Source organism: Cylas formicarius, unplaced genomic scaffold (assembly GCF_029955315.1).
Source record: "Cylas formicarius isolate icCylForm1 unplaced genomic scaffold, icCylForm1.1 PGA_scaffold_12__32_contigs__length_19106922, whole genome shotgun sequence".
Taxonomy (NCBI): domain Eukaryota; kingdom Metazoa; phylum Arthropoda; class Insecta; order Coleoptera; family Brentidae; genus Cylas; species Cylas formicarius.
In genome coordinates, this window is record NW_026844225.1 from 9,238,659 (window position 1) to 9,265,501 (window position 26,843).

At 34.0% G+C, this 26,843-nt stretch overlaps 2 protein-coding genes across 5 annotated transcripts in view; one reads left to right on the forward strand and one right to left on the reverse strand.

Moving 5' to 3' along the window:
• Positions 1-7,655, forward strand: part of LOC132708592 (plexin-B) — a 188,126-nt gene extending 180,471 nt beyond the window's left edge. For all 3 annotated transcript variants that reach the window (XM_060680996.1, XM_060680997.1, XM_060680998.1), the window contains 4 exons: positions 1,002-1,155; positions 1,216-1,937; positions 4,174-4,356; positions 6,020-7,655. In XM_060680996.1, the coding sequence (XP_060536979.1) occupies positions 1,002-1,155; positions 1,216-1,937; positions 4,174-4,356; positions 6,020-6,127 (1,167 nt within the window). In that variant the 3' untranslated portion in view covers positions 6,128-7,655. The remainder of the gene's footprint in view (positions 1-1,001; positions 1,156-1,215; positions 1,938-4,173; positions 4,357-6,019) is intronic.
• Positions 7,656-8,047: 392 nt separating this feature from the next.
• On the reverse strand, positions 8,048-26,218 carry LOC132708623 (neuroglian). Of its 2 annotated transcripts, XM_060681061.1 has the most exons (15): positions 25,959-26,218; positions 22,038-22,133; positions 21,853-21,979; positions 21,524-21,795; positions 21,130-21,469; positions 18,157-18,347; positions 17,822-18,097; positions 17,497-17,766; positions 14,286-15,269; positions 13,821-14,228; positions 12,535-12,698; positions 12,038-12,471; positions 11,881-11,984; positions 11,664-11,761; positions 8,048-10,458 (listed from the first exon to the last, which is right to left on the reverse strand). In XM_060681061.1, the coding sequence occupies exons 2-14, from the start codon at positions 22,105-22,107 to the stop codon at positions 11,667-11,669; spliced, it is 3,735 nt and encodes a 1,244-aa protein (XP_060537044.1). In that variant the 5' UTR covers positions 22,108-22,133; positions 25,959-26,218; the 3' UTR covers positions 8,048-10,458; positions 11,664-11,666. The 2 variants fall into 2 exon arrangements, with proteins under 2 accessions (XP_060537044.1, XP_060537043.1); XM_060681060.1 differs by lacking the exon at positions 11,664-11,761.
• Positions 26,219-26,843: the final 625 nt, after the last annotated feature.

The window sequence follows — 26,843 nt, forward strand, 5'->3', positions numbered from 1 at the left end:
AAAAATAATCTTTAGGGTTATTTTTATATTCCTTCGTAATTAAAAAAATTTCATATTTACAACATAAAAAATACCGTTAAACTTTCTTTTTAAAAAGTTGAAAAAAAATGTTTTTGTTTTTTTTTTCTATTTAATTTTTTTTTTACATTTAATTATTAATATCAATTAATATCATTTTTTTTCTGTTTAATTTTTTTTATATTTAATTATTAATATCAATTAACTGATTTTCTTCAGAGAAATAGCACATTTATTTAAGTGATTTTATTGTTGAACTTGAACAACTGATATCCCAGAATAAATGTTTTCCTTTTATATAACTCCAAAAAATGCAAACGAAATATTTCAATAATGAAGTTTATTTTTTTTTTAAATGGTTACGACAAACCAAAAGTCACACATCCAAATAACATAAAAAAATTTAAGGTCACTTTGTTTATTGTCTAAAGATAATTTAATTTCTAGAAAGTGCTCAAAATTTTATTAAAAAAAAACGTTATGGTTTCACAAAGATGTCACCGATTTCACGTTATTCACTTAGCGGGTACACCAGGTTTCACTATTTACGTTAATTTTCGAAAATTTTCAACTTTTATTTTTTTAAAAGTTCAACTTGCAGGCAGGATGATTCCGCAATAACAAGTTGCAAGTATCTTTATAAAATAACTTAAAAGCTATCTTAAAATCTACCTGCTGTTACTTTCAATATCCCGACTCCATCAGAAAAAGGAACGTTCTTTAATACATTTTGTAAAATTTCAGCAAAACAGTGCTTTTATATTGCTAAATATGTCTATTTTGCTTTGATATTGATTGTAATATGTATCAATTGTCAAGACTGGCTGGTTCTAAAGATAGTTTTCATGTTAAATGTGTATCTTTTGGACCACTTAAATATGCCGAACTCAAGTAATAAGGCACGGTAACTTCTCTGTTGAGCATTTTATAACATTCTGACATGAGTGAGAGACTTGAGATTGAGACTTCAATTAATTTTACAGACTTTGCACATTGTCCAAGACGATTTAGATGAAAAAATCCAGTGTAAAGTATTGGACTGTGATACTATTAGCCAAGTAAAATCAAAAATCCTCGATGCGTTATTCAAAAATACCCCATTTTCATTAAGACCGTCTATATACGAAGTGGATCTGGGTAAGTGTCAGCCAGTGCCATCTATCGTACGACACTTATATCGTCTTTGCTTCACCTTAGAATGGCGTCACGGTAGGGGCGGGCATTTGACGTTGCAAGACGAAGATTTAACCACGAAAATGCTCGGCGGATGGAAGAAACTGAACACACTGGCCCATTACGGAGTGAAGGAGAGCGCGGTAATGTCGTTAATTTCCAGGCAAAACGACAGTTACAACAACTGCAAACAGCCGTGCCACAACTGCGTAACCGGACTATACTTGAACAATTCTCAAACCCCTATTTTAACCACCAACGGCGACATCGAGGCTCCTAGCAACCCGAGAATATTCCATTTGGTAAAACCGATGGACGATCACCAATACCCTTACAATAAAATATCCGAAAGGACGCACAAAGCCATCCCCGAGATATTCTTGACGCGGCTGTTATCGACAAAAGGAACGATCCAGAAATTCGTCGACGATTTTTTCATGACAATTTTGACAGTTAACGACGCGCTGCCTCCGGCAGTTAAATGGCTTTTCGATTTGTTGGACGAAGCGGCCGGTAAACACGGCATCACTGATCCGGAAGTGGTGCACGCGTGGAAATCAAACAGTCTTCCTTTAAGATTTTGGGTGAATTTCATCAAAAATCCCGATTTCATTTTCGACATTAACAAAACGACAACGTTGGATTCGTGTTTATCGGTAATCGCGCAAACGTTCATGGACGCATGTTCGACGACCGAACATCGTCTGGGTAAGGATTCGCCGTCCAACAAGCTGCTGTTCGCCAAGGTTCGTCATGTTTAACTCGAATTACACTTCGCGTCCAAATTAACGGACCACTCAAAAGTGGGTCAACTTCGAAGTTAATTTTTTCGAAAAATTTTTAATCCGTTTGCTTGGTTTTAGACATCTACAGAGTGAAAATCCAGTTTTATGCTCCATTCGACGCCGTTAACATTAAAATTTTTACCTGCATTGTACTTTGTACATTATTTCATTGGTTTCAAAAGTTATGAAAAAAATATAAATACGAACCTTGTAAAGGTTGTTAGGATGCACAACTCAAAATTACTTTGAAGTATACAAGGTGGTTCAAAAAAGCGCAACGAATGAAACATACATTTTTTTTAAATGGAATACCCTGTCTTTAAGTTTCGTTTATCTAATATTTTGCTCAAAGATGATGTATAAAATATAGGCAACGGAATATGAACTACATGTCACAGGGTGGTAAAAATAAATGAATATATTTGGATCATTTTAAAATGACAAATCTCGATTTTCTCAAATGGCACACAATATACGAGGGCAGCGCCAAAATTTCCCGGCCTGAATATGAAAGAAACAAAGTAGAGTAACATTTTTTTATTATTTTTCAATATAATCCCCCTTAACACCAATACACTTATTATATATCTTTATTAACAACTCAATCCCTTTAAAAAAATATTCTTTTGGTTTGTCTGCAAAATGAGCTAAAACAACTTCGTCGTTAAATTGCTGTCCACGTAAGTTTTCAAATATCCAAAGAAATAATAGTCGCTGGGGATTATATCTGGACCATAGGGAGGATGATCTATCTGTTCGAACCCACACTTTAAAATGGCAGCTTGTGCAACACGAGCAGTATGGACAGGTGCATTATCGTGCAAAAGACGCACGCCTCTGGTCAGTTTTCCTCGACGTTTTACACTTATGCAGTTTCGCAATTTATGTAATAATGTTGTGTAATATTTACCATTGACAGTGGTATTACTTTCTTTAAAATCTATCAAAAGAATTCCTTGACAATCCCAAAAGATTTTTTGTTGACTGGCAGACTGAATTTTCTTGGAGGTGCTTAACCCTTACGACGCCACTCCATTGATTCTTTTTTCGATAGAGAGTCATAATAGAGAACCATAGTTTCATCTTCCGTCACAATAGTTTCTATCACAGGCTTCGGTTCCGACCCACAGAGTTCCAAAAAAGACCGCGCACACTCGACACGGTGTTGTTTTTGAATATCCGAAAGGTTTTTAGGAACCCTTCTTGCACTAACCTTATGCATGCCTAAATGATCATCCAGGATTCCACGAACACTTGTATCAGAAAGCTTAGTAATTTCTGAGATTTCCTTGACTTTCAAACGTCGATCACTCAATACCACCTCTTCCACAATCGCAACAATATCTTCCGTTATGACCTCCACTGGTCGACCAGCTCTTGAATCATCTTCAAGGGACTCCTGCCCCATTCGAAAACGTTTTGCCCATAAATACGTCCGGCCGTATCGTAATTTTTTGCGAGTGTAAAATTTTTTTAAAAAACAAAATATTCAAAGAACTATTAGGCTTAACTATGTATTATTATTATTTCAAAAAATGGAAAATTTTAAAAGGAATTCAAAACATTTTTTTTAGATTCGTTACGCTTTTTTGAGCCACCCTGTATGCTTTAAAATAATTTGAAATTGTGCATCCTTTACCAATTTTTCATAACTTTTTTAACCAATGAGATAATGAACTTACTCTCTCGTTGATTCACCCACCCTTTAGAGAGTGAAAATCCTGTTTTATACTCAATTGAACAATATTAAGATTAACATTTTACCCTCCATTGAACATGAAATGAGCGATATGATCTTTATTATATCTCCACAGGCCACGACAATATTAAAGAGTGATGTCGTTTCTGTTCTTGACTTTTTATTTGCTTACTGTTTATGAGTTTATTTTATTTTATTTTTTTTGTAATGAACTGTAATTGTTACGTTTGACATTAAATTCCGCATTTCATGTAATATCGGTGATAAAACCGTGAATAAAAAAATAAAATAACAGACACCTAAAAGTATCGACTGGAATATGACAAATATTGAGTGTGAGTATGCCTAAAACGTCTTTTGTAACATCATTTTTGAAGATTCAAGTAACAAGGAAGAAATATGTAGATATTCAAACTTGAGAATTGACCCAAACTTTCGTGGTGCCTTAATTTTGATGCGAAGTGTATGTGCGATTTTTTTCTAACGCGTTTTTAATAGGACATCCCGAGGTACAGGGAGATGGTGTCGCAATTTTACGCGGATGTGGCCATGTTGCCCGTGATTACCGACCAGGAAATGGGATCGGCGATGCAACAACTATCCGCCCAGCAAGTCGAAGAATTCGACACTTTTTCAGCGTTGAAGGAGCTCTATATCTATGTAACTAAATATAGAGAACCCGTGAGTACAGTTTTTCGTCACTTTTATAGCCTTTAAAACCCTTTTGAAAGTTTGAAAATCCCTTTGTTGGGTTTTTCATGTGCTGCCGTCTTTATTAATTTATTCTGACTCGCTTTTTGCATGGATCTCCTATCCCCAAGGCTTCCCCTTGTAAATGTGCATTAAATGTAGCAACCGATATAAATATAGGGTGCTTCAAAAAAAGTTTCCCTAATTTCTACATCTATATTTTCTACTAAAAAATAAATTTGTTTTAATTGCTAATGTGGTGTTAATATGTGAAAATTATTATTGTTGTTTCTGAAACGGTTCAAGATGCCTAAATGAAATTGAGGCCTTAAAAATATACCGCGGGCATAAGAGCTGACTGCGGAGTTTGAATGAAAATTACTTATAGTAAAGTAAAGTAAAATCTTCTGCGATTCCAGAATCGAACTTACTGACGTTTGCTTGCTTAAACTGTTCAGTAAAGGAATCCAGGAGATTTGTAAATAGTATCACAGTAGCCTATGGATTTTGTTTTTGAAAAATTATCGAACGGCATTACTGGCTAAAACTTCAAATAACTGCAAAATCAGTATTTTTTACTTATAACAAAAGTCCCTTTTGTGGCATATTAAAAATTTCGTTTTTGTCTAGAAAATTTAAAATATCCCCATAAAATAAGTTTAGGGCAAGAAAATAAATAAAATTGAACTACCCAGTGACCCTAGGTCACAGAACCAGGAGCTAATTTTATCCAAAAATTTAAAAACAATTGGACAAAAACCATTTCCAAACTATAACCGAACAATTGCAACATCCTGCCAAACAGGGTAAAACAAAAAATAAATGAAAAATAAAAGATGACATCTAATACATAACCCATTTAAAACCACTTAAACATCTACTTATTTTTCTCCAATCTATAGAACAGAATAGTAGAATAGTATATAATTAATTATAATTATTTCAAAATAGGAATTTTATCGCGTACAAGCGCAGAATATCCTCTGGTTCTGCCATTATTTTTTGTTTATTTATAATAATTTTATTTCAAAATTGGCGAAGTTGTCTCATATTCAAGTTATGAAGGCATCTTCACGACTTTCCGAATTGACAAAAAAATTGTAAACTACTGATTCGTTTTTTTTTTCTGATTTAGCAACTAAAAGTACTTATCAAAGAAAAAAAATAAATTTTTCCAGCAAATGATTTATTCCTTTAACTCCGTTTGGTGCATATTTAACATTCCGCGTATGTTGTTTCCTCCATTTTACAACCCTCAACTATAGCTTTAGCCACTTTAGCAATTTATCACTCTCTAGGCCGACGAATTTTCTTCCCTGCCTTTTTGTCATAAAATGATTTGTGTCACGTGGTTTAACTCCGCATATTTAAAAGTCCCCGTATGTTGTTCCCGCCCTGTTCCAACCCTAAACTTTTCTCACCTCACTTTTACTCAACTCATCTTTAGCAATTTAATCTTTAGCTAGCTTGATTAATTTTCACCCAAATCCTCCCTGTCTTTTTTGTAAAAAAATCATTTGTGTCACGTTATTTAATCGCGCTTGAGGCATATTGCCAGCTGGACTAATTTTCTCCCAAGTCCCTCCCTGTCTTTTGTATAGTTTACAAACTCGTAACTACTAATAAATTGACACGTGGCACCTAACTCTTGCAGATCTTAGAGGCGCTATCGATAGACCCACAGTGTTGGCGGCAACATCTGCCTCAAAAATTGGAAAGCGTTGCGTACACTTTGGGCGATCAGGAAACGTCTGGTTGCTGACCTCATGAGTCACCTGATCCGCTGCTGCCTCAAACTTTGGCGCCCTGATTCCAAGCGCAATTGACACACACATGCTTTTTTTACTAGCGTTATGTTCGATTATGTTTGATATTAAGTTGATAAATCGTAATTTTCAGTTGTAATCTCAATAACCGAGGGTAAATGAACTGGTGCAGCTCTGATGAATCTCAAGTAGCAGCTACTTTGCAATTACAGCTCTCTACGGTGAATCTCTTTTACGTAAAACTATTACTGGTTTGGATTCGTCCAGCAGATCGTCAGCGAATGGAGAGATCTGATTTCAAAAAGCATGTGTGTGCGTTTGAGCGTGTTATTCTGTGATATGGCGCATGATCAGGTGACTGTTACTTGGATGAGTACTTACCCCCTCCAGCGGTCACTAGTTTCCTTCCTGAGTGCCTCGCTATGCTGATGGGACGTGAAGTGGACAGTGTTTCAACTTGTGACGCAACATTGTAGTAGCGCACTTTCGTTCGGTCCGGTTAGCCTAGTTTTTAAATAGAGTTTAATAAATATTGATTATATGTGTATTCGACTGATGTTCAATTCGACTTTTGAGCCTCCCATTATTAGTTCGTGCAACACCTAAGAATTTCATTGGTTTCGATTTGTCCACCATCCAGTAATTTGGTGAATCTGTCCAATTACCAGACAAAGGTTGTGTGAGAAATGTCCAAAATCTTGGTATATATAAATTAACACTGGGTGAATTATTTTTCCCTAATAGTGTAAGAATTACGATTTCGGTTTCGTTATAGATACTCTCGTAAGCGATATTAGTTTTACACCGTAAACGTTTTGCTCGGCAATTTGAACCATCATCACTAGTCCATGAAACAATAGGACTACTAGAAAAGTATTGCGCAAGGAACGTGAAACTTTTTTTTAGTAAAGAACAAGTCTCTAAGAGAAGGGATGAGGTTTTTTCATCTTAACAGTATGAACAAATCAACTATACCGACTTTTTGTTGTCATTAAAATTTCACCAAAAATGTTATGCAAAACTTGTTATTGGTATCTATTTTTGTGTTTCCTTTTGTAAATATATGAAATGTGCATAAGATAATTATATCAGGTTTATAAAAGTGTTTATAATTAAGCATACATTCATCGATATTAGATTGTGTTTAGAGACTTATTTTTCAATTTAACTCTTGTACATGTAGACTTACTTCTTTAGAATGTGATCATTACCCAAACCCACGACATACCAGTGACAGTAAATTGTAATCTTTACTGACTGATATTCATCACATTTTAGGGAGGTGCAGTGAAATTTTGATATAATTAAATATTGATGTCTCAATTCGAAAATAATAAAAATGTTAGATAAAAATTACAGACTGTACATTTTTTTTTAAAAAACTTCGTTTCTAATTCATTTACGCAACTATTGTTTAGCAGCTTGACTTTATCTTTTATATATTTGGTAACGTGATCGTGAATTAAAGCTTTTTATATAAAATGTATTGTTTAGTGATATTTTTTTACTCTATTAAACATGTATTCCAAATTAGGTTTTTTTCTAATATTTCGCAATCATGATCCCACCTCTGACATTTACCCATTTTTAAATCCAGTTTTCATCATGCATTCCTGTATTTTTCAGGAGATCCTTTATTACCATTACTAGTAACCATCAGAAAACACTTTTATGTTGGCATTCATATAAAAAATATGTCCAAAATTAGTTTTTTGTTTCAATATTTCACAATCATGGTCCCATCTCAATGACATTTACCCAACTTACAGACTCCCTGATAATTCCTTTTTTAAATCCAGTTTTCCTTTATTTTTCAAATATCTTTTAGTAGTAACCATCAGAAGATACTTTTATATTGACCGAAATGACCAAGGTTAATAATAATACTTGGAATTAGTTAGAAAATGAAAGAGCAATTACGGACAGTTTGAATGTTTATTAGAGCAAAAAAAGAAAACACATCTTTGAACGGATTCATATAAAAAATCTACGAACTAAGTGGGGCGAATTGATACAAGAAAACTAAAGTATCTGGGATGGATCAGATTTGTAGGCACCATACCAATACTAACTAAAAAATTTACACCAGAAATGAAACATTTTATAATACATCAGAAATTATGCTATTTAATACAGGTCAAACGCATTCCAAAACGCGTCGTCTGTACATAATAAAAAAATATCCTAACTTGATTTGGAAATAGTAGTAAAGCAGTATTATGTCATTTTAATTGATTAAATATATTTTTCGTCAGAACCTTACCTAATACCCAACAGTGCATTATTTTTATTAAACTTTCCCTGCTTAGCGCTTATGGCCTTCTTGCAGCATCATTAACAATGGCAGTGCAAATAGTCCAAAAAGGTTAAACAGTTTTCGATAGCCGAAAAAGTGCTGCTTATAACAAAAACTTTTTTTATATGCTGTGCACATACAAAAGCTGACTATCTAGTAATTTAAAAAAGCTCAAATTCAGAGAACATAGATATATTTAAGTGTATATTCATTTAAATTTCTATTTGGTTTCGATCTGTCAGCAAATGTACAAACCCAAATCTGAATTACATTGAATAAGTAGCAGAAATAGAGTAGTTCATTTGAAATCCCCCTTTGTCTATAACGGGACGTTTGGTTCAGAACTCTCATTGCACGTCTACTAGGAATATACCCTGTGAACCATATTAACATGATTGAAACAACTCGTATCGTAGAAAAGCTCAACTCATTTAAAATGTTAAAGGAAACATCAGAAGGGTATCCACTCTATACTTTTGCTCACAGATTATACAGGGTGTTCATTACAGTGAATTAGCTCCTACATGGTTAGTTGCTCGAGGTTTATAGAGAACAAACACCCTATACAAATTGATAATGCAGCAAATACAGTAACAAGCAACAAACACGCAACAAAGATTTAACGATGAATATCTAGCACCACACCCCGTTTGACAGAAAGCTTAAATTTCAAGAAATTGACACAGATTCACATACCTCGGATTCCTTTTCAATTAAAAAAATTTTCGTTCCAAAAATATTATTTTCCTTACCTTAATCGTGAGTTTTTTATCAACCTCTAAAACCGGTAATTCAATGTGCAAATAAAGGTATTATCGAAGGCCACTTAAAACATCCCAATGAACAATTAGGAATTCAAAAAGCAAAAGCAAAAAAAGGATATTTTATTTTAGCATCTAAATTTCTGCCGTTGAAAAGAAAACTGAGTAACTAAGTAAAGTTTTTGGAGACTTGCCAAGTTGAAATTACTCGCTTTAGTAGTGACTAGGCGTAAAATGTACAATATAATATTTCTCTAAATTTTGAATTTTAAAAAATACTGTTTTACTGCTTGTGATGTGACGATTATCTTGAGCTAACAAAATCTAGGTTTATTCTAGGTGTACCGCAGAAATATACAAACCTTGCGTCGCCAGAATTTAAAAATCTACTTTTCTAATTTTCAAAATAAAAATACTTGAGTAACGAATTATGACGACAACTTTGTTTTTAAGTCGTTAGGCAGTGTCTGAATACAAAAAACGTATAAAAATTATTCGAAAGGATTCTAAGCGAAACAAAACTCGAAAACTACCTACCCAATCTATACCTACTAAGCATAAATTATGCCTATAACTTTTTACACTTATAATAATCGAGGCATTAGGGGAAAACAAATGGCATAAAAGAAATTCGAAATCAGTCGAAGAAAGAAAAAAATAATCGCTCGGAACTATTCCAGCAATTCGAAAGCATGGATGAGGCTTAGGATGTGAATGGTTTATTATAAATAAAAGATCACAGTCCGGTGAATAGCCTCATTTCAGACTTCCGCATTTGCGCTTACCCAAACTATTTGTTTTATCCTAAGCCGACCTAGTTTAAATGTTTAAACTTAATATTATAAACACTATAAAGTATAATACAATAAAAAACACAAGAAAATCGGCGCTTCGTTTCTAACAAAAGCATCACAATTTAAAAATAAATAGAGAGTCATATTTTTAAACTGCAACGAACAACAAAATATATTACTATATATATTAAATTCATATTTTGATTAGCGAATGTTACAACCTATTTAAAACAAATGGACGAATGCGAAATAACGTACTTCTCCAAAACGGCAGTACTACATTTATAAATAATGTAAAGTTCATAGAGAGACAGTTAGAGATAAGACACCACACTGAAAAGCTAAAGTTCGAAGATAATTTGTCTAAACGTAAGTTGCCATTGCATTATTATTGGCACCAGGTGTTGGTGCTCCGATCTGCTTCATATTACTCGGCACGTATTGACCAATAAATGAGCCATCTTCAGTGAAACGTCCTAAAATGTCAAATGAAACCTTTTAGCTTCGGTTTAAATTAACTACTGCAAATGGTTAAACTCCAACACCCATTATCACTGTGTGCCAAGGCCAAGTTGCCCTACCCTTATCACAAAAACCCCTACTTCACACATGCTTTAGTTACGGTCAAGCCTGAGAGATTTATGGATCTATTTCACAGGTGCTCAAAGATCGCAGAGGGAAGTAAAGGTAATTCTCCTGTTTATTATTTATAAAAAATAGTCTTCAACAATGGTTATATGGCTCTTTTTTGTCACTTGTCTTTGGGGGCATGCTAATTATCCTCCCCTGCAACTCCTAACTACTGTTTTAAGGAAAAAATCTAAGTAAATAATGTTTTTATTGTTTAAATACATAATTTCTCTGACAACTTTATTTTTAATGAATCCAAAAAAACGTTAAAAAATTATTCGAAAAAATTTTAATATAAAAACATAAGTTTGTCTATATATATATATATATATATATATATATATATATATATATATATATATATATATATATATATATATATATATATATATATATATATATATATATATATATATATATATATATATATATATATATATATAAGTGTTTTCGGAGCGCGAGCATTGAAGATGCCAAGTGAGATTTTGGCAAAACGTCTGCAGGATTCCAGTCGGATGCAAGATTTGCAGGATTCCAGTCGGATGCAGGATTCCAGTCGGAGTTCAACGAGCGAACGGATGATATCCCGGAATATAGTGTCATCACATTTTTCCATCCGTGAATCAATACGTGAGAATATATATATATATATATATATATATATATATATATATATATATATATATATATATATATATATATATATATATATATATATATATATATATATATATATATATTGTGTTGTGGATCAGATTTTTTAATTGACCGGTTAAAAGAAAATCCAAAATCCAAATGTCTTTACATCTACAACTCTTCATCAGTCCCAAAAAATGTTTTTAAAACCTTTTAAAATTTCCTCAAATGGCCATCTGTAAATTTTTGGCTATACTACGAGATCGGTTCTGGGAACTTGCCCATTCGACCTGTCCCCCACCCCCCTTAAACAAGTCATGACTTGTTAATATGACCAGTATTAAATTAAATTCTGTTAGTAAGCTGAAGCGCTAGAAAACGAGCCAAAGAAACAAAACTAAAAAAAAACTCTTACACATCAAACCAATGTCGCAAAACCTTGCGAAGTTGTTTCACCTTGACCCCTTTTTCGGCCATATTGGCCAATGAATGAACCGTCTTCGTTCATACCCTCTACACGAATTAAACAATAATTAAATAAAAGTAAAATCATAAACCTTGGAAGGTAATTTTAAAACAGTTGAGGTTAACCTTTTAATGTTCATTTGAACTTCTTTAATACTTAGCCCTACCTGTATCACCGTCTCCGTATTCAGCCATTGAGTCGGTGTCGCTTTCTGGTCCCGCTTTTGGTTCGCTACTCATTGAAGCTCTTCCATGCGATTTATTATCTAGCCTGAAGAAAAATACAGTTATCACCATGGATAAACAAAATTTTATAACACATACGGTTGAGAATATTCATGAAATCCACCTTCGTCGGGATAATCGTGTCGTCCATTAGCTTGTTCCCTTTCGTGAACGGCATATTTGCCACCGCGATTTCTTTTCACGATGCAAACAATAATCAGTACCAGGAGCAAGAACACGATCGCCAACATCATCCCAATAAACCATCCGGCAGTAGCGACCGGTTGCTTCTTTTTAATGACCCCATCGTTGGTCGATACCTCTTGAACGTCACTATCCGCTTCATAATCACCATCAACTGACGTAACTACAAAATCATACGTTTCGCCACCTTCTAGGCCGAGAACATCTTGTGTGTCGTTCACTTTTTGGTGCGGGGTGTGTAAATACTGAGTTTCTCCCTTCTTTTTGTATTTTACATAAAAATGTGAACCGGGCCTGCCATCTTCGCTTGGTTCCCAAATCACTCTCACCTACGATCAAGCCTCCAATTTCATAATCCAACCGAAGCGACGTTTCGAATCTAATGTACTTACCGCAGGCTTATCGTCTTCCTTAATCAACTCCCAACGAAATTTTGGTGGCGACGGTTTATGGAAGCCCGGTGGTTTGGTGGTTTTTTCGATAAAATAACGTTTTGATTCGCCTGCTCGAGTCGTAGCACTGATATAAATCCTATATTTTGTACCAGGTTTTAGACCTGAAAAACGGAATATACAAAATAGAAACACCGCTTTCGCAGCCATTCATTTTGTTTCCCAACTAGGGATATTGTGCCGGAATGACACCCAAAAACTATTTTCATGATTGCGTTTAAGCTATGATGCTTGATTGCACCTCCTAACCAATTTTAAGATATTGGAATTCAACAAACTGATTTGGCATTTTTAAGGTTATAAGATATAGAAAAAAAAACGATGTTTTTGTCAAACAATTATCGAAATTCATCACTAAATGCGTTAAATGTGCCCTTTTCTATGAAGTAATGAATTAGTTAAAGCTGAAGAGGAAGAAAAAATAAATTAAATTTTTGAAAAGAATTTTTAAGCGTTTTTTTTTTATTTTAATAGTTGTTTATTTACGGCAGAAATTTTTAGGGTCGGAAAAATACTTAAAATCACTTAGAAATCTGCGAATTTTTTTTCCCTATAGGAAGTTAGTAAATTTTTAATAGTTTATATATGTCGTAATAAAAAGCGCCGCGTTTAAAAAAAATCCCTGGTAATGTTAATGTCATGCATTACGACCCTGAAAACATGTCCTGTTTGAATATTTTGTACGCCTCACTGGTAATGCTTACCATTACTAACATTACCTATACTAGACGACTAAGAATCAAATGGTTCATTTATGAAACTCTGAAAATGGCTCAAAGGAATTAATAGAACTTTCCACCATTACGAAAATGTGTTTTTTTGTTATTAAAATTAAATAAACAAAATAATAAATAAAAATAAAAAATTAGCATTACCAGGGATTAGGTTTTGAAATTTATGAGCAAAATACATATTTATACCTCATCCATAAACTAAATATTCAAAAAGTGCGAGTTTTAAGTGTGGTAATGCAAACTTCTGCATGAAGTTAACAATGAGTGACTTTTTTTCTACTTTATGACAAACCCAAAAAATTAGAGTTATGAGGGTGCCAATGCTAATTGCAGCCTCAGGTTAGCACTAGCACAATTTCATGCTTTTACTAAAAAATTGAGCTATTCACTAAAAATTTACGAGTGGTAATGATAACTTCCTACACGTAACAAAACTGAAGCAATTGAATGTGGTTTTCTTTATCAATCAAAAATAACAAAAATAAAGCATACCCGCAAGTTTTGCACGCGTAATATTAGGGTCCGTAATCTGTGGGGTTCTAGGAATTGGTCGTCCAACCTTCATACTAGTCTCCACTTCAGCGAAATAGACGTTGTATCCCGTAAGATTCCCGTTCGGCCTGTCGGGCTTCTCCCATTTCAACATAAACGCCGAAGAACCCAAAGGTATCGCTTCCAAGTAGTCCATTTCCCCCGGCACACCTTCTGGTGTGTGGAAGCTCAAAGTTTCGCTAGGTGGTCCGTTGTATTTGCCGTTATACACGTATACTTGCGCGTAATTTTTAGTGTTTGGAACGAAATTATTAACTAACGCTTTGGCACTACCGCCTTGCACTTGAATCTCGTTTTGTATCGGAGACTCGTCACTCCACGTGCGTATTTTGTAGCCCTTGAAATGCCCTAAAATGAGATACTAGTCGATAACTTTGAAAATCCTATCGAGAAAAGTTTCGTCACCATTAACCGAGTCCAACGACACAGGGATCCAGCTTAAGAGAGCGATTGTAGGACCTTGGACGTTTAACACCGTAAAATTTTTGGGGGCCTCCGTGGGTTCACTCTCACCCGAAAACCCGATCACTTCTTGTGGCGCCACGTTGGCCACGCCCTCATCGTTTAACGCTTCTACTTTTATCCTGTACTGTTTAAAAGACGGCTGGCCAGAGACGACATATTTTCCTATTCTCCAATCGTTGATTTCGATAGCCGCATATTGTTGACCTGTATTTTCCCGTTTCCACGATACTCTATACCGGAAACCCGGAGCGTTGTGCTCGATTTGAGGCATCGGTGTCCACGTTATCACCAGATTGTCAGGTTTATCACCTTCACCAACAACGTTATCTGGGTTTTTATGCGGCACTTCTTTGCCTGTGGTACATACTTCCGAATGAGGTGACGGCAAAGACCTACCGATCTTATTCACCGCGATCACACGGAAAGTGTAATTCGACCAAGGACTCATTGGCACGGTATAAGTGGTATCTGCTGCCGGAACGCTGTCGTACGCTACTTCCCACGAATCCGGAGTAAAGCTCGTATTATATTGTATGATATAATGTAAAATCGGAGCTCGATTGTCGCCTTTAGGCGACCAATGAATTGTAGCGTCTTTAGGGTTGCATTGTACCGATATATCTCCGGGAGGATTCGGTATGTCTTGGACTATAAGCTGCGCCTGCGCGGAAGCTTCGTCCAAATCGGTTTTGGCTAAACACGTATAAGTGCCGGAATCCAGCTCAATAGTTTTCGTTATGGTGAGAGAATAATCCGATGACTTGACGAAACGCGGTTCTGCTTCGAAATCTATTGCTTGCCCGTTTTTAAGCCATATTATATCCAAGTCTAATGATTCGTCGGCTACGGCGTTGCACCTAAAGGTTGCAGGAGTACCAGACTCCACCTCGTAGTCCTCAGGGCCATCGGTAATATACGTGTGTGCTGCAGAATTTCAAAAAAATCAACACCTTAAGTTCTAAGTTTCTATATAAAAAGAGGCAAAAAATAATTAGATTTGTTTCAATGGATTTCAAATTTCGAAAGCGGGATCTAAAATGCGTCTCAAAGTCTTGACTTTTCCCTCAAAAGGTCATCGTGCCTATTGTTACTAGGTAGACCCAGCAACCAATAATTTATTCAAAAGGGACAAAACAGTGTCGGCTGATATATGTGGCAGTGCTCAATAATAAGTTGTTTGGAAAAAGTTTGTTAGGAGTATATCACTAATTGGGCCCTTATGTCGCAAAAAGCATTAAAAGAAACCTGGCTATAGTCGGTACCAAGAGAGAAGGTGCCCTCTAAAGACTTATTAGTTAAATGGGATTTAAATGCCTCTAAATACAAAACAAAAAACAAGATTGGTTTCGAAAAATCATCACTGGGCGGGTCAAGTTCGTAGCGCGTAGCGCGAAGCAGCTTTTTATTTAAAAAGAAGGTGCTTCGCGGTTTCTTGTCCTAGAGGGACGCCTTGTTTCTCTATCGTGCTCCTGCGAACCACTATGAAACTTTCGCAAAATCGATGTTATCGAAGTATAAAATGTCTTGCACGTCTCGCGAAACTTCAAAGTTACGGCAAACTTTCTTAAATATCAAAATTTGTACAGGTGATTGCGGTTTAATAATATGATATTTTTTCGATTATCTTGCGTGCCCTGTATGATAGGCGAAACCTGAAACTCTCTCTGTCTCGACACAATTAACGATACTGTTCAAAAGATAATTATCTTATCCATAACAGAAATTTTAACGAAAATTTTAAGAAACTTTTTGATTTTCTGTCCATAATCGACACACCCTGTATATAATTCAAACAATTTTCGATATAGAGGATCTAGCCCTGGATCTCCCGCTTTTCCTGGTATATCAATTTTTTCAATAGGGTGACTGGTTTTCGAGAAGCTACTTGATTTCTGAAAGCATGCAGTAAGTCGTAATAGTAAATGACGTCATCGCGTCTAGATAGAGTGCGAGAAATAGCGATTTTCCTATGGATTTTTTCAAATATCTCGAGCAGCGTAAGTGATGACGAAAATAGTAAATGCAGAAAAAGGGCAATTTTCAGGGTCTTTTACATTTTTGTCCATAATTCAAAAACCATGTATATAATCGAAAAAACGCTTGAAATAAAAGTTATAGTACTGGATCTTCAGCGTCTGTCGATTAAATAATTTTGCCGATTGGGTTAAAAGTTTTGGAGAAAATATTTTTTTTTTCAGAAACCCAAAAAACCAGAATTAAAAAAATACTTTGCGGTGCTTAATTGCCTCCAACTTTAATAATTTATGTATGGTCTGGACTTCCACTTATCTGCAAATCTGAAGTTGGTAGCTGCAAATTTAGGACACCTATTACGTTTTTTATTATTACACGAAATATCGATAACCTTAAATACAAAAGTTTTAGCTATTTATGCGGGCTATATTGTCATGTGAAAGGAATTAACATCTTAAATATAGTCTTTTAGTTATAGTCAATTTTCTTCAATTTCAGTTTTTTGTCAAGAATAAAAGTTTTTGGGGCCGAATCTTCTAAGTCTTTCGTTTGAAGATTTTTTTGAGGTTTGATAAAGGGGTTTCGAGAAATGATTTTTTTCTTGGACCCTTGCAAACACGGTTTTTAATTTTTTTTAACATACTTGCCGACACCCGCCGAAAAAACATTGTGAGTGTAGTAAATGTATTAATGTAATTAATGTATCTGTTGAGATAGATTTTTAAATAAAACGTAACTGTGCCTAATTATCGCGCATTTGTCATAATATAGACGAAAATTTTAGAAGATAATAAGATAATAATAAAAAAAACAAAAAACTTAAGCTAAACAAAAAATATACATTACAAAAAAATAACCCTTCATCCAAAATGTAACTATATTTTAATATTATTATTTTTTAATTTAATTGGAAAATAGATGGCAAATTTAAACTAACGTATTTTTTATTTTTTAACAACTTCACAACGTTACGCCTCTGCGGGCGGACTAACCTAGAATCTTTGGATCATTTTTTCTTGAAACGAGTTCTCAAAAAAAAAGAAAATAAACAATTTTGCAGTTATGTTTTCAAAATAGCACTTAATAAGAATAATTCAATTCTAGTAATGAACATTAGTATCCAAGTATTTAACAAGACCAGGGAGGAACAAATCTGACGCAAATTTTTGATAAATACCTTTAACATCGAGTTTGGCATTGGCACTTGTTTTCCCGAGTTTATTTTCCGCGTAACAAGTATAGTTGCCTTTGTCGTCAAATTGAACATCACTAATTAGAAGGTCGCCACTTTCTTGCACCTTGAACCTTCCTCCAGTAAGCTCTTTATTATTATGAATCCATTTAATATTGGGTTTTGGAGCACCCATGACCTTACAGGTCATGTTAATATTCTGGTTATCAACTGCATCAGTATCTTTCGGTGGTTCGGTAATTTCAGGAGCCAGAGCTGAAACCAAAGTATATATAATAGAACAATTAATGAGTAATTGCGACTTGCCCACCTATAACATTTACGAAGACGTCTTTGTAGACGTAGCCTAAGGAATTAGTGGCGTTGCAGCCGTAATTCCCAGTATCGCCTTTAACTAATCGTTCGATAACAATTTTATTTTTGTAAATTTTGCGCCGCGGATTTTGTGGCGCTTCAGATATCGGTTTTCCGTTATGAATCCATTTAATTTCCGGTTCAGGTACGCCTGAAGCCTTGCATTCGAATTCGGCAGTTTCATCTTCCGCTGCGTTCACTACTTGTGGTTCGGCAGTGAAATAGGGTACAGCTGAAAAACGGTATTTTTTGAATATTTTTAACGCTAGTTTAATCGTTTTCGATGTGTACCTAATACTTTGAGGTTTATGGAGTAAGATTTCGCATCGCCCACGCCGTTACTAACTTCGCAGGTGTACGCTCCTTCGTCTTCAAAATCTACCACTTTAATTATTAGCGATTTTCCGTAATTTCCTTGCGTTACACGATCGGAGGATTGTAGAATCTTTCCGTTTTTCGACCAGACTGTTTGAGGTAGTGGCCTATTTGCGAGATGCCACGAAAAATAAAATTATCTGCATTGGAACGGAATTCTTTTTTTTTAATTTAAATTTTTTAAATATTTACAATAAATACTAATGGAAAGATTTTTTGTTTGGAAAAAAATTATCGACGTGACAGAAGGCAAAACGTCCTTACTGAAATACAGCCTCCAACCCCCGTCATTTAAATATTTTTTGAAACAATTTTGTCATAGGTAACACCATTAAAGATTGTTTCAAATATTTAAATTGACTACCAGTGAATTAGATCTTTTTTTAAATAAAATAGGTACGACGAATAATAAATGTTTCCTTCTTTCAAATTTCTCAGTCACACAGACAACAGACCGATAGATTTAAGAAGGTAAAATATTTAACACAACAACCACATATCAGACCCTTATGTGAAAAATTTAACCCTCCAGGGTCATATATTATTTTTTTGAAATTATTTCTGCCTAAACTACGCTTCATTCAAAAAAAGTCATGTGATTTTATTCATGAAAAAGCTTACTTCGTCGAAAAATAATGGAAAATAATAAAAAAACAACAACAATGTGTTAAAAACTACCGTTATTTATAAACGATTTTCATGGAACTCATGATTATATCTTACAAGTTTCATTGCACCATTTTAATCAATACTAAACTTACTTAAATGATGATGTGATGATTCTTTACAAGCTTGATTTCACCATTTTAATAAGAAATAACTTATTCAAATGATGATATGATTATTCCTTACAAGTTTCATAGCACCTTTTTAATAAAAAATAACCTACGAGGTTTGCGCAAAAATTTCCCGGCCTAACATAGATGCAGCTCCAGTATCACGATAAAACTTTGTCTTCTTTTAAATATATATCTTAGTAGGCTGCGAAAAAAAAATTGAAGTCTTGCGTCAAATAGTTTTTTATCGACAGCATTTTAAACAAGACGTGTCCGAAAAAATGTCGCAAATAACGCAAATTGAGTATAGAGCAGTCATAAAGTTTTTGACAAAAGAAGGATTAGCACCTAAAATTATTAAAGAAAGGCTGGATGCTGTGTATGGCCAAAGTTTTCCTTCGTATTCTGTAGTGAAAGAATGGGCAAAACGTTTTCGAATGGGGCAGGAGTCCCTTGAAGATGATTCAAGAGCTGGTCGACCAGTGGAGGTCATAACGGAAGACGTTGTTGCGATCGTGGTAGAGGTGGTATTGAGTGATCGACGTTTAAAGGTCAAGGAAATCTCGGAAATTACTAAGCTTTCTGATACAAGTGTTCGTCGAATCCTGGATGATTATTTAGGCATGCATAAGGTTAGTGCAAGAAGGGTTCCTAAAAAACCTTTCGGCTATTCAAAAACAACGCCGTGTCGAGTGTGCGTGATCTATTTTGGAACTCTGTGGGTCGCAACCGAAGGCTGTGACAGAAACTATTGTAACGGGAGATGAAACTATGGTTCTCTATTATAACCCTCTATCGAAAAAAGAATCAATGGAGTGGCGTCGTAAGGGTGAAGCACCTCCAAGAAAATTCAGAGTCTGCCAGTCAACAAATAAGGTGATGGACACGATCTTTTGGGATTGTGAAGGAATTCTTTTGATAGATTTTAAAGAAACTAATACCACTGTCAATAATAAATATTACGCAACATTATTACATAAATTGCGAGACTGCATAAGAGTAAAATGTCGAGGAAAACTGATCAGAGGCGTGCGTCTTTTGCACGATAATGCACCTGTCCATACTGCTGGTGTTGCACAAGCTGCCATTTTAGAGTGTGGGTTGCAACAGATAGATCATCCTCCCTATTGTCCAGATATGGCCCCCAGCGACTATTATTTGTTTGGACATTTGAAAAAGGACTTACGTGGACGGCGGTTTAACGACGAAGTTGAGTTAAAAGAATATTTTTTTAAGGGATTAAGTTGTTAATAAAGAGATATAATAAGTGTATTGAAGTTAAGGGGGATTATATTGAAAAATAATAAAAAAATGTTACTCTACTTTGCTTCTTTCATATTCAGCCCGGGAAATTTTGGCGCTGCCCTCGTATTTAACCAGAAATTGAAAGGACGATATGATTATTCCTTCTAAATTAAATTGCACCAGCGTAATCAGAACTAACTTATATAAATGATGATATAATTATCCCTTACTAGTCTCATTTCACTACTTTAATAAAAAATAATTTATTCAAATGATGATACAGTTTATCCTTACGAGTTTAGTGCACTATTTTAGTAAAAAAAAATAACGTATTCAAATGAGTATACCATCATTTCTCACAAGTGTCATTGCACCATTTTAACCAGAAATAATATTATTCCTTCCAAATTTCATTGCACCATTGTAATCAGCGCTAACTTATTTAAATGATGATATGATTACTCCTTACTAGTTTCATTTCACCATTTTAATCAGATACAATTTATTTAGGTGATGGTGCGATTATTCCTTGCAAGTTTCGTGGCACCATTTTAATAAAAAATAACCTATTCAAATGTCAGTGCAACATTGTAATCAAAACTGACTTATTTAAATGATGATATGTAGTTTCATATCACTATTTTAATAAAAAATAATTTATTCAAATAATTATATGATTATCCCTTACAAGTTTCATTGCACTATTTTAATTAGAAAGAACTTCCAATGACAAGATAAAATCTTTCTAAACTCTACTTCCAATTCCCTATGTATGTACCAGCATTTTCGCTTTTTAGAAATTAATGCAGCTTTTTCATTATAAATATTCATTTCATATGTATCTCGAGACGTGTTTAATTGTACTTACGTCCCGCCAAATATGCAGAAAAGCTCAGCTCTTTTTCCTCTGTAGGCCACCTCATTTTTCCTCGTGACATACTGCAGTACGGGTTCGTGTTTGTATTGTGACGCTGACACCCCCGTAGACACAACATTTAACAAAACTCTATTTCCATACTTGTATTCGTATTTGGTCGGTGATGTAGCTGCGCATGCGTACATAAAATCGTTCGTATTGTCGGCTTTGGTCAAATTCGAAAACCAGAGGTTCCCTTCTGGATCCAACGTCATCCGTGAACTGTTGATCGTCTTAAATGCCCCATTGGTGTAGAAGTAAATCCAGTGAACGATAGGTTTGGGCCAACCATCTAAAATTATTTCGATCTTTTCCACCAAAATATACGCTATAACTTATTATATACCAGGTGGTTCGCAGGTCAATTTAAAGGGTTCCCCTTCGTTACCGGTTAACGAAATGGGTTGCTGAGTCTTAAACGAATTTAATTCGGCCTTTCTCATAAATACGGAATTCGACGTCGCTATACCGTACAGGTTTTCCGCAAAACATTGGTACTGACCAATGTCAACCTCAGAAGGTTTAGCAATTGACAAAGTACCACGACCTGTTTGCTGAGATATACGGTCATCGTACGCTTGCCAATCGAATGGTTTACCGTTTTTTATCCAATAGTATCTAAAATGTAGTTCATTTATTGCCGGCAATTATCCGTAGCTCTAGCTTTCGACTTACTTCGGTGCTGGTTCACCTTCAGCTTCGCATTCGATATAAAAAGGTTTGTCGTTTTCACCGCTTTGTTCTACTTGAAACAATACTTCATCTGTGGGGGGTTGTTTTACAATTAAGGGCGGCGACGGAACTGAAAATGGCGGATACGGTAACCGAAAACGAGTAACATTAAAGCATTTTATTTTTACCTTCTCTGGCCAAAGAGAAACCGAGAAAAATGAAAAACGCAAATATGCGGCTGCCTAAATGGAACTTCATTTTTGAGCAGCCACGCTTAGTACATCCTGTAACAATTTCATAATTGAATTAATTGGTAATTTTCCTAGTTTAAAATGTGCCCGCCAATAACGCGTACGTGCCAAATTCAAAATCAACGAAGTAGTCCAAAAAACGTCAGGTCGCGTTATATTGATTTCAAGTTTAACTTTCAGCGGGGACAATTTTTTGTCAGTTGAGGTGAACACTTTTTCTGTTTCTCGAAATTGACTCTCGTTTTATTCACTGAGCTAAATTATAAATTTGAACTGTACGAATTACTGTAATTTTCCATCTATAGAAATATTTGTCCTTTTCATTTACTCATTCTTTCTCTTTTTTATTTAATCGCAAAAAATTGAATTAATTATTGTATTAATTAATACTTCATTGACCCAACAAACTAAATAATCAAAATAATTAAACAAAACGGGCTCAGATTTGAGAAAATATCAATTATGAAACAATTTTGGATATACATATTTTTTTTAATTTGATTTGCGGTGAACTGTACTACCATTTATTAGATTTGTGCAACTTTAGTAACTAAAAGACTAAAGTTAGATTAGCCGAAATGTGCAAATTATAAAAGTAAAATATAAAAAATAATATATATTATCAAATTTTTCGGGGGCTCAAGGTGACGCCCCAAAATTATTCTAATGCTTTAAACATTTACAGGGAGCCACAAGTGAACTAAATTATCCACCCTATTTTTTTGTTAAGATATCACAGACATCAAATAACACAATTCAGCACAAATCAAATAGAGTTAACTACACAAAAAAACATTAACTATCCAAAATTGATCAAATTGGCCCTTAATTTCATTCCAATTTTTTAGTTATTTAGAGAGTACAAATCATTACAGCTTGACTCGTTAAAGCTGAAAAATTCATTATATTCGTCTGTAAACAAAACAAAAAATTAAAAATAAAAAAGAAAGTGTTATAAGCTCTCGACAGAAAAAGTAGTTCATAGCGCAACAAAATTCAAAAGATTTTACAGAAATATGCTTATTGAGTTGCTATAACCAGAAATTACATTTTTTCGCCTGTTCAGGAATATATTTAAAATTTTGTTTATTCTTAAAACTCGAACGGTGTATATTCGTTATAAATTAAAGGTCAATTGCGGCTATTAAGAAAGTGCCTGCTGATATTTAGCGGACATAAAATGTGTGAATGGTCTACACCACTTAATAAATAAATGATGTTTTTAATAACAATTGTAGAAGCATGACTATTGTTGGATTACAAAAGATATTTACAACAGAACTTGAGGCAGTATCCCATTATATATAATAGATACCAACAAAGGAGACGTTGAAAGAAAGTTAGTACAAAATAAACATTTCAACCAGTGAAATAAAGACGAATATAATTGAAAGACATTGTTTTTTAAATTCATGGTTTATTTAATTTTATTGTCTCGCCTTTGTAAACTATGTTTAATTATTTATAACTAAATATCAAATTAATATAATATCTGTGATTGATTTATGGAATAAAATTTAAGATATTCGCTGCTGATGTTAATTTTCCAGAAATAAGTAGTAAAAAATGTGATAATGAAATGTTTTTTTTTTATATAAATAAAGAGACGTATTATTGAACTCAGCTTTAATGTGCTTTTTTAATGTACCCTTCAAATCGAATAAAGACCTAATATTAAAATTAACCATACATAATAAAAATATTTAGTAATACTTAATTTATCAATTAAAGCAAAGAAATTCTTAGTGTTTAAGTGATCCAATTGTGCAAAGGCCACAAAAATAAAAAAAACGAATATCCCACTTTTATAAACAAAAGAGTACCGCTGTTTGTTATCAATTAACGTATCCACGAAAGATTAAAACCGGCGCTAATAATTATAGGTTTGACCTATTTTCTATTTTATGGTCCCCATTGCCACAACATTTTTTTTTAAACCGCTATAACTCCGTTGAGTACATCGCAATTAGATTTTTTTATGGACCACAATAACACGAAAACGTAATGTGCCAATTTAATACCGCACTTTACAATTTGGCGAATATAGCTTTCGATATGGTAGATAATTAAATGAAACGTTAAACTCAACGGGAAATGCAAATACAAAAATATTTTTTTCGCAATAAAAATACTTTTTAACCCCACCCTGTATATTAAACATTTTAAAAAACGCAGGTATCGAAATAGATAGATGTCGCTATATCTTCAATTGTTTCGTTATGTTATAGTCTCTTTTTGAGACATACCATGATCAAAAGTTTATTTGGTCCAGACTATATCGTTAATTGTTGTACAAAATTATTTAGTTATATAACAAAATAAACCTAAGTATCAAATTATGAAACACCAACAAAAACTTATTTGTGAAGTCGCTAGTCGGAAGCTCAATCCACTGGACATTGACCCGATTGTTCTTGTAGATCTTCTTGAATCGCCTTGAAGTGTCGTTAGTAGGTGTTAGTTGCATGAGTTCACAATTAACTTATCCGCAAGATTTACGTAAAAACAACACTTTCATGTGGATTGTAGTAAAACCACAATATTCATATTAAACTTTCAGAACTAGCGCGCCCTTATAAAAATATTTATATAGCGCTAGTCTCCCTAAATAACGGAGACAGACATTTATATTGAACGAGTCCATTCACCTTACGGGCGAGACGAAATATTATCGAAAATGGCACAATTTCTAATTCCGGAAACTGGCAAATCAAATGAATAATATTGGACGTTCAAATTTTTGGAGATTGAGAAGTTTGCTAAAAATAATTTGGTGACGAAATAAAAGACAAACTCTCTTGGCCTATAGGGAAACGATCATTTGTCAGAAATATCGGTGTCGTATTTTAATTAATCATCAAACAGCTCGGAGAGCACGTAATTGAAATTTCCACTCGGATAAAGTTTCGTCTATTTACTGAATAAAAATAAATGTTCGTCTAGACAATGTAGCAAAGGTGAAAATAAATTTGGTAACCCTTTAATTAATGTAATTAATTACTGTTATTTTTAAAAAACACCGTATTGTGATTAATCTATTTTTAAAATAGAATCTAGCGTTTTTTGTTATGGGAGTTTTTTGTCATAGCTTTCTACGACGCTTTTTTCAAAAAGCAAATGGCTAAATCTGCAAACACGTGTGTGCCGTTTTTGGTTAATTATAAAAATATCGCGTTATCGTCCGGTTTATTTTAAAACGGGTTCGTTTCAAATTTCACAAAACTTGTGTTTATGGACCCAGTCAGATAAATTCCATTAAATATAAAGATGACATCAGAAGAGAAAATCAAAAATTCAAGGAAAACAAACGACATTATGCTCGTGCATTATATACAAATATCCCCCAACGGTTCGCTTTAGATCAAATTATTTGATGACATCATTTTTAGATTACATTTAAAGTAGGTGGTAAATTAGTGTAGATAAAACGAGATGGAACTTTAAACTAGCCGAGAAATTGCTAAATGCTGAACTAAAATAACATACGGTCAAAATGTCCACAGATTGACACCAGTTAATGTTTACATGTATATGTAGGGTGTAAGTAGGTAGACGCTCGGTGCACTGTTAAATAAAAATGCTTTTTCGTTATTATTTCGCATAAACACTTCAAATACAAGTTTCCGTCCGCGTATTTAATTATTATTTATTTATAATCAAAACATCGGATATGAAACAATTATGACCTACTCCGAATCTATTGATAGCTACTGCAGGTATCCACGAAATACCTGGATGTCAACGTAAATTAAACAGAACCTAAACATTGGAGATATCGCAACACTTAGTTCCAAATCCGTACAACGCTCGCCCTGTTTTACCTCCATTCATATCACGATTAGATAAGATCAAACTCACCGAAAATCTTAAATACAACAAACGCTCTTCATAACGATTATACTAGCGGAACAACACAATAACTAAACAGCAAGAGGTGCGGTTTTAGACTCGATATTCACTCTTTCAAGCCGAAATATTTATCTTCGGAAAACACTAGGTTCATCGAATCATTAACGAAATTTCTTTTAAATCATTGCATAGTACGACAAACGTATAAATAGCTATTATGGTGCTTTAAAGAAGAAATGATTCACTTTTCTTTCATTCCTGTTTAGTTTGGTAGGCGTGGTAAACTACAGTTTCATTTTCTGCGACATCTCTCGGATACAAATAAAGCCAAACAGGTTTCATTTCCATCTCAGTAGCTGTATCGGCGCTAGATACTACTTCGTCCGATAGAGAGCACTATAGATCTACGAACAGACTGAATACTGACGTCAGCAGTAACTCATTAGCAGCATTAGATGTGATTTTTAAGTTTATAGGGCGATGTACTCCATTAGCAATATTTAATACTAAATGAAAATTGATAGGGAAGGATGAGATAGCCTGCAATATTTAAATGTTGTGATTCCTCAGATCATTTTATGAAAAAGGTTCTTAAAAATGTAGGGACGCAACTTCAACTTTAATGTAATTATTATCTTGCGTGAGATAAAAAAATAAAAGCTATTTATTGCACGTTCATTTATCGAGATTTTTAATTGTTTTTTCTCGTCAGGGTATTTTATTGAATATTGCAATGGATAGTAGTTCAAAATTGCACTTGGCAGACAAAAGAAAAAACTTTTTTTACACTTTAATTTGTTAAATTGGAAATGAATGTGCTAGAAAATACTAAAATAAAAGAATTTAATTTCCTTAAAATATATCTTACCTCTGATAATTTTACTTTGGTAGTTT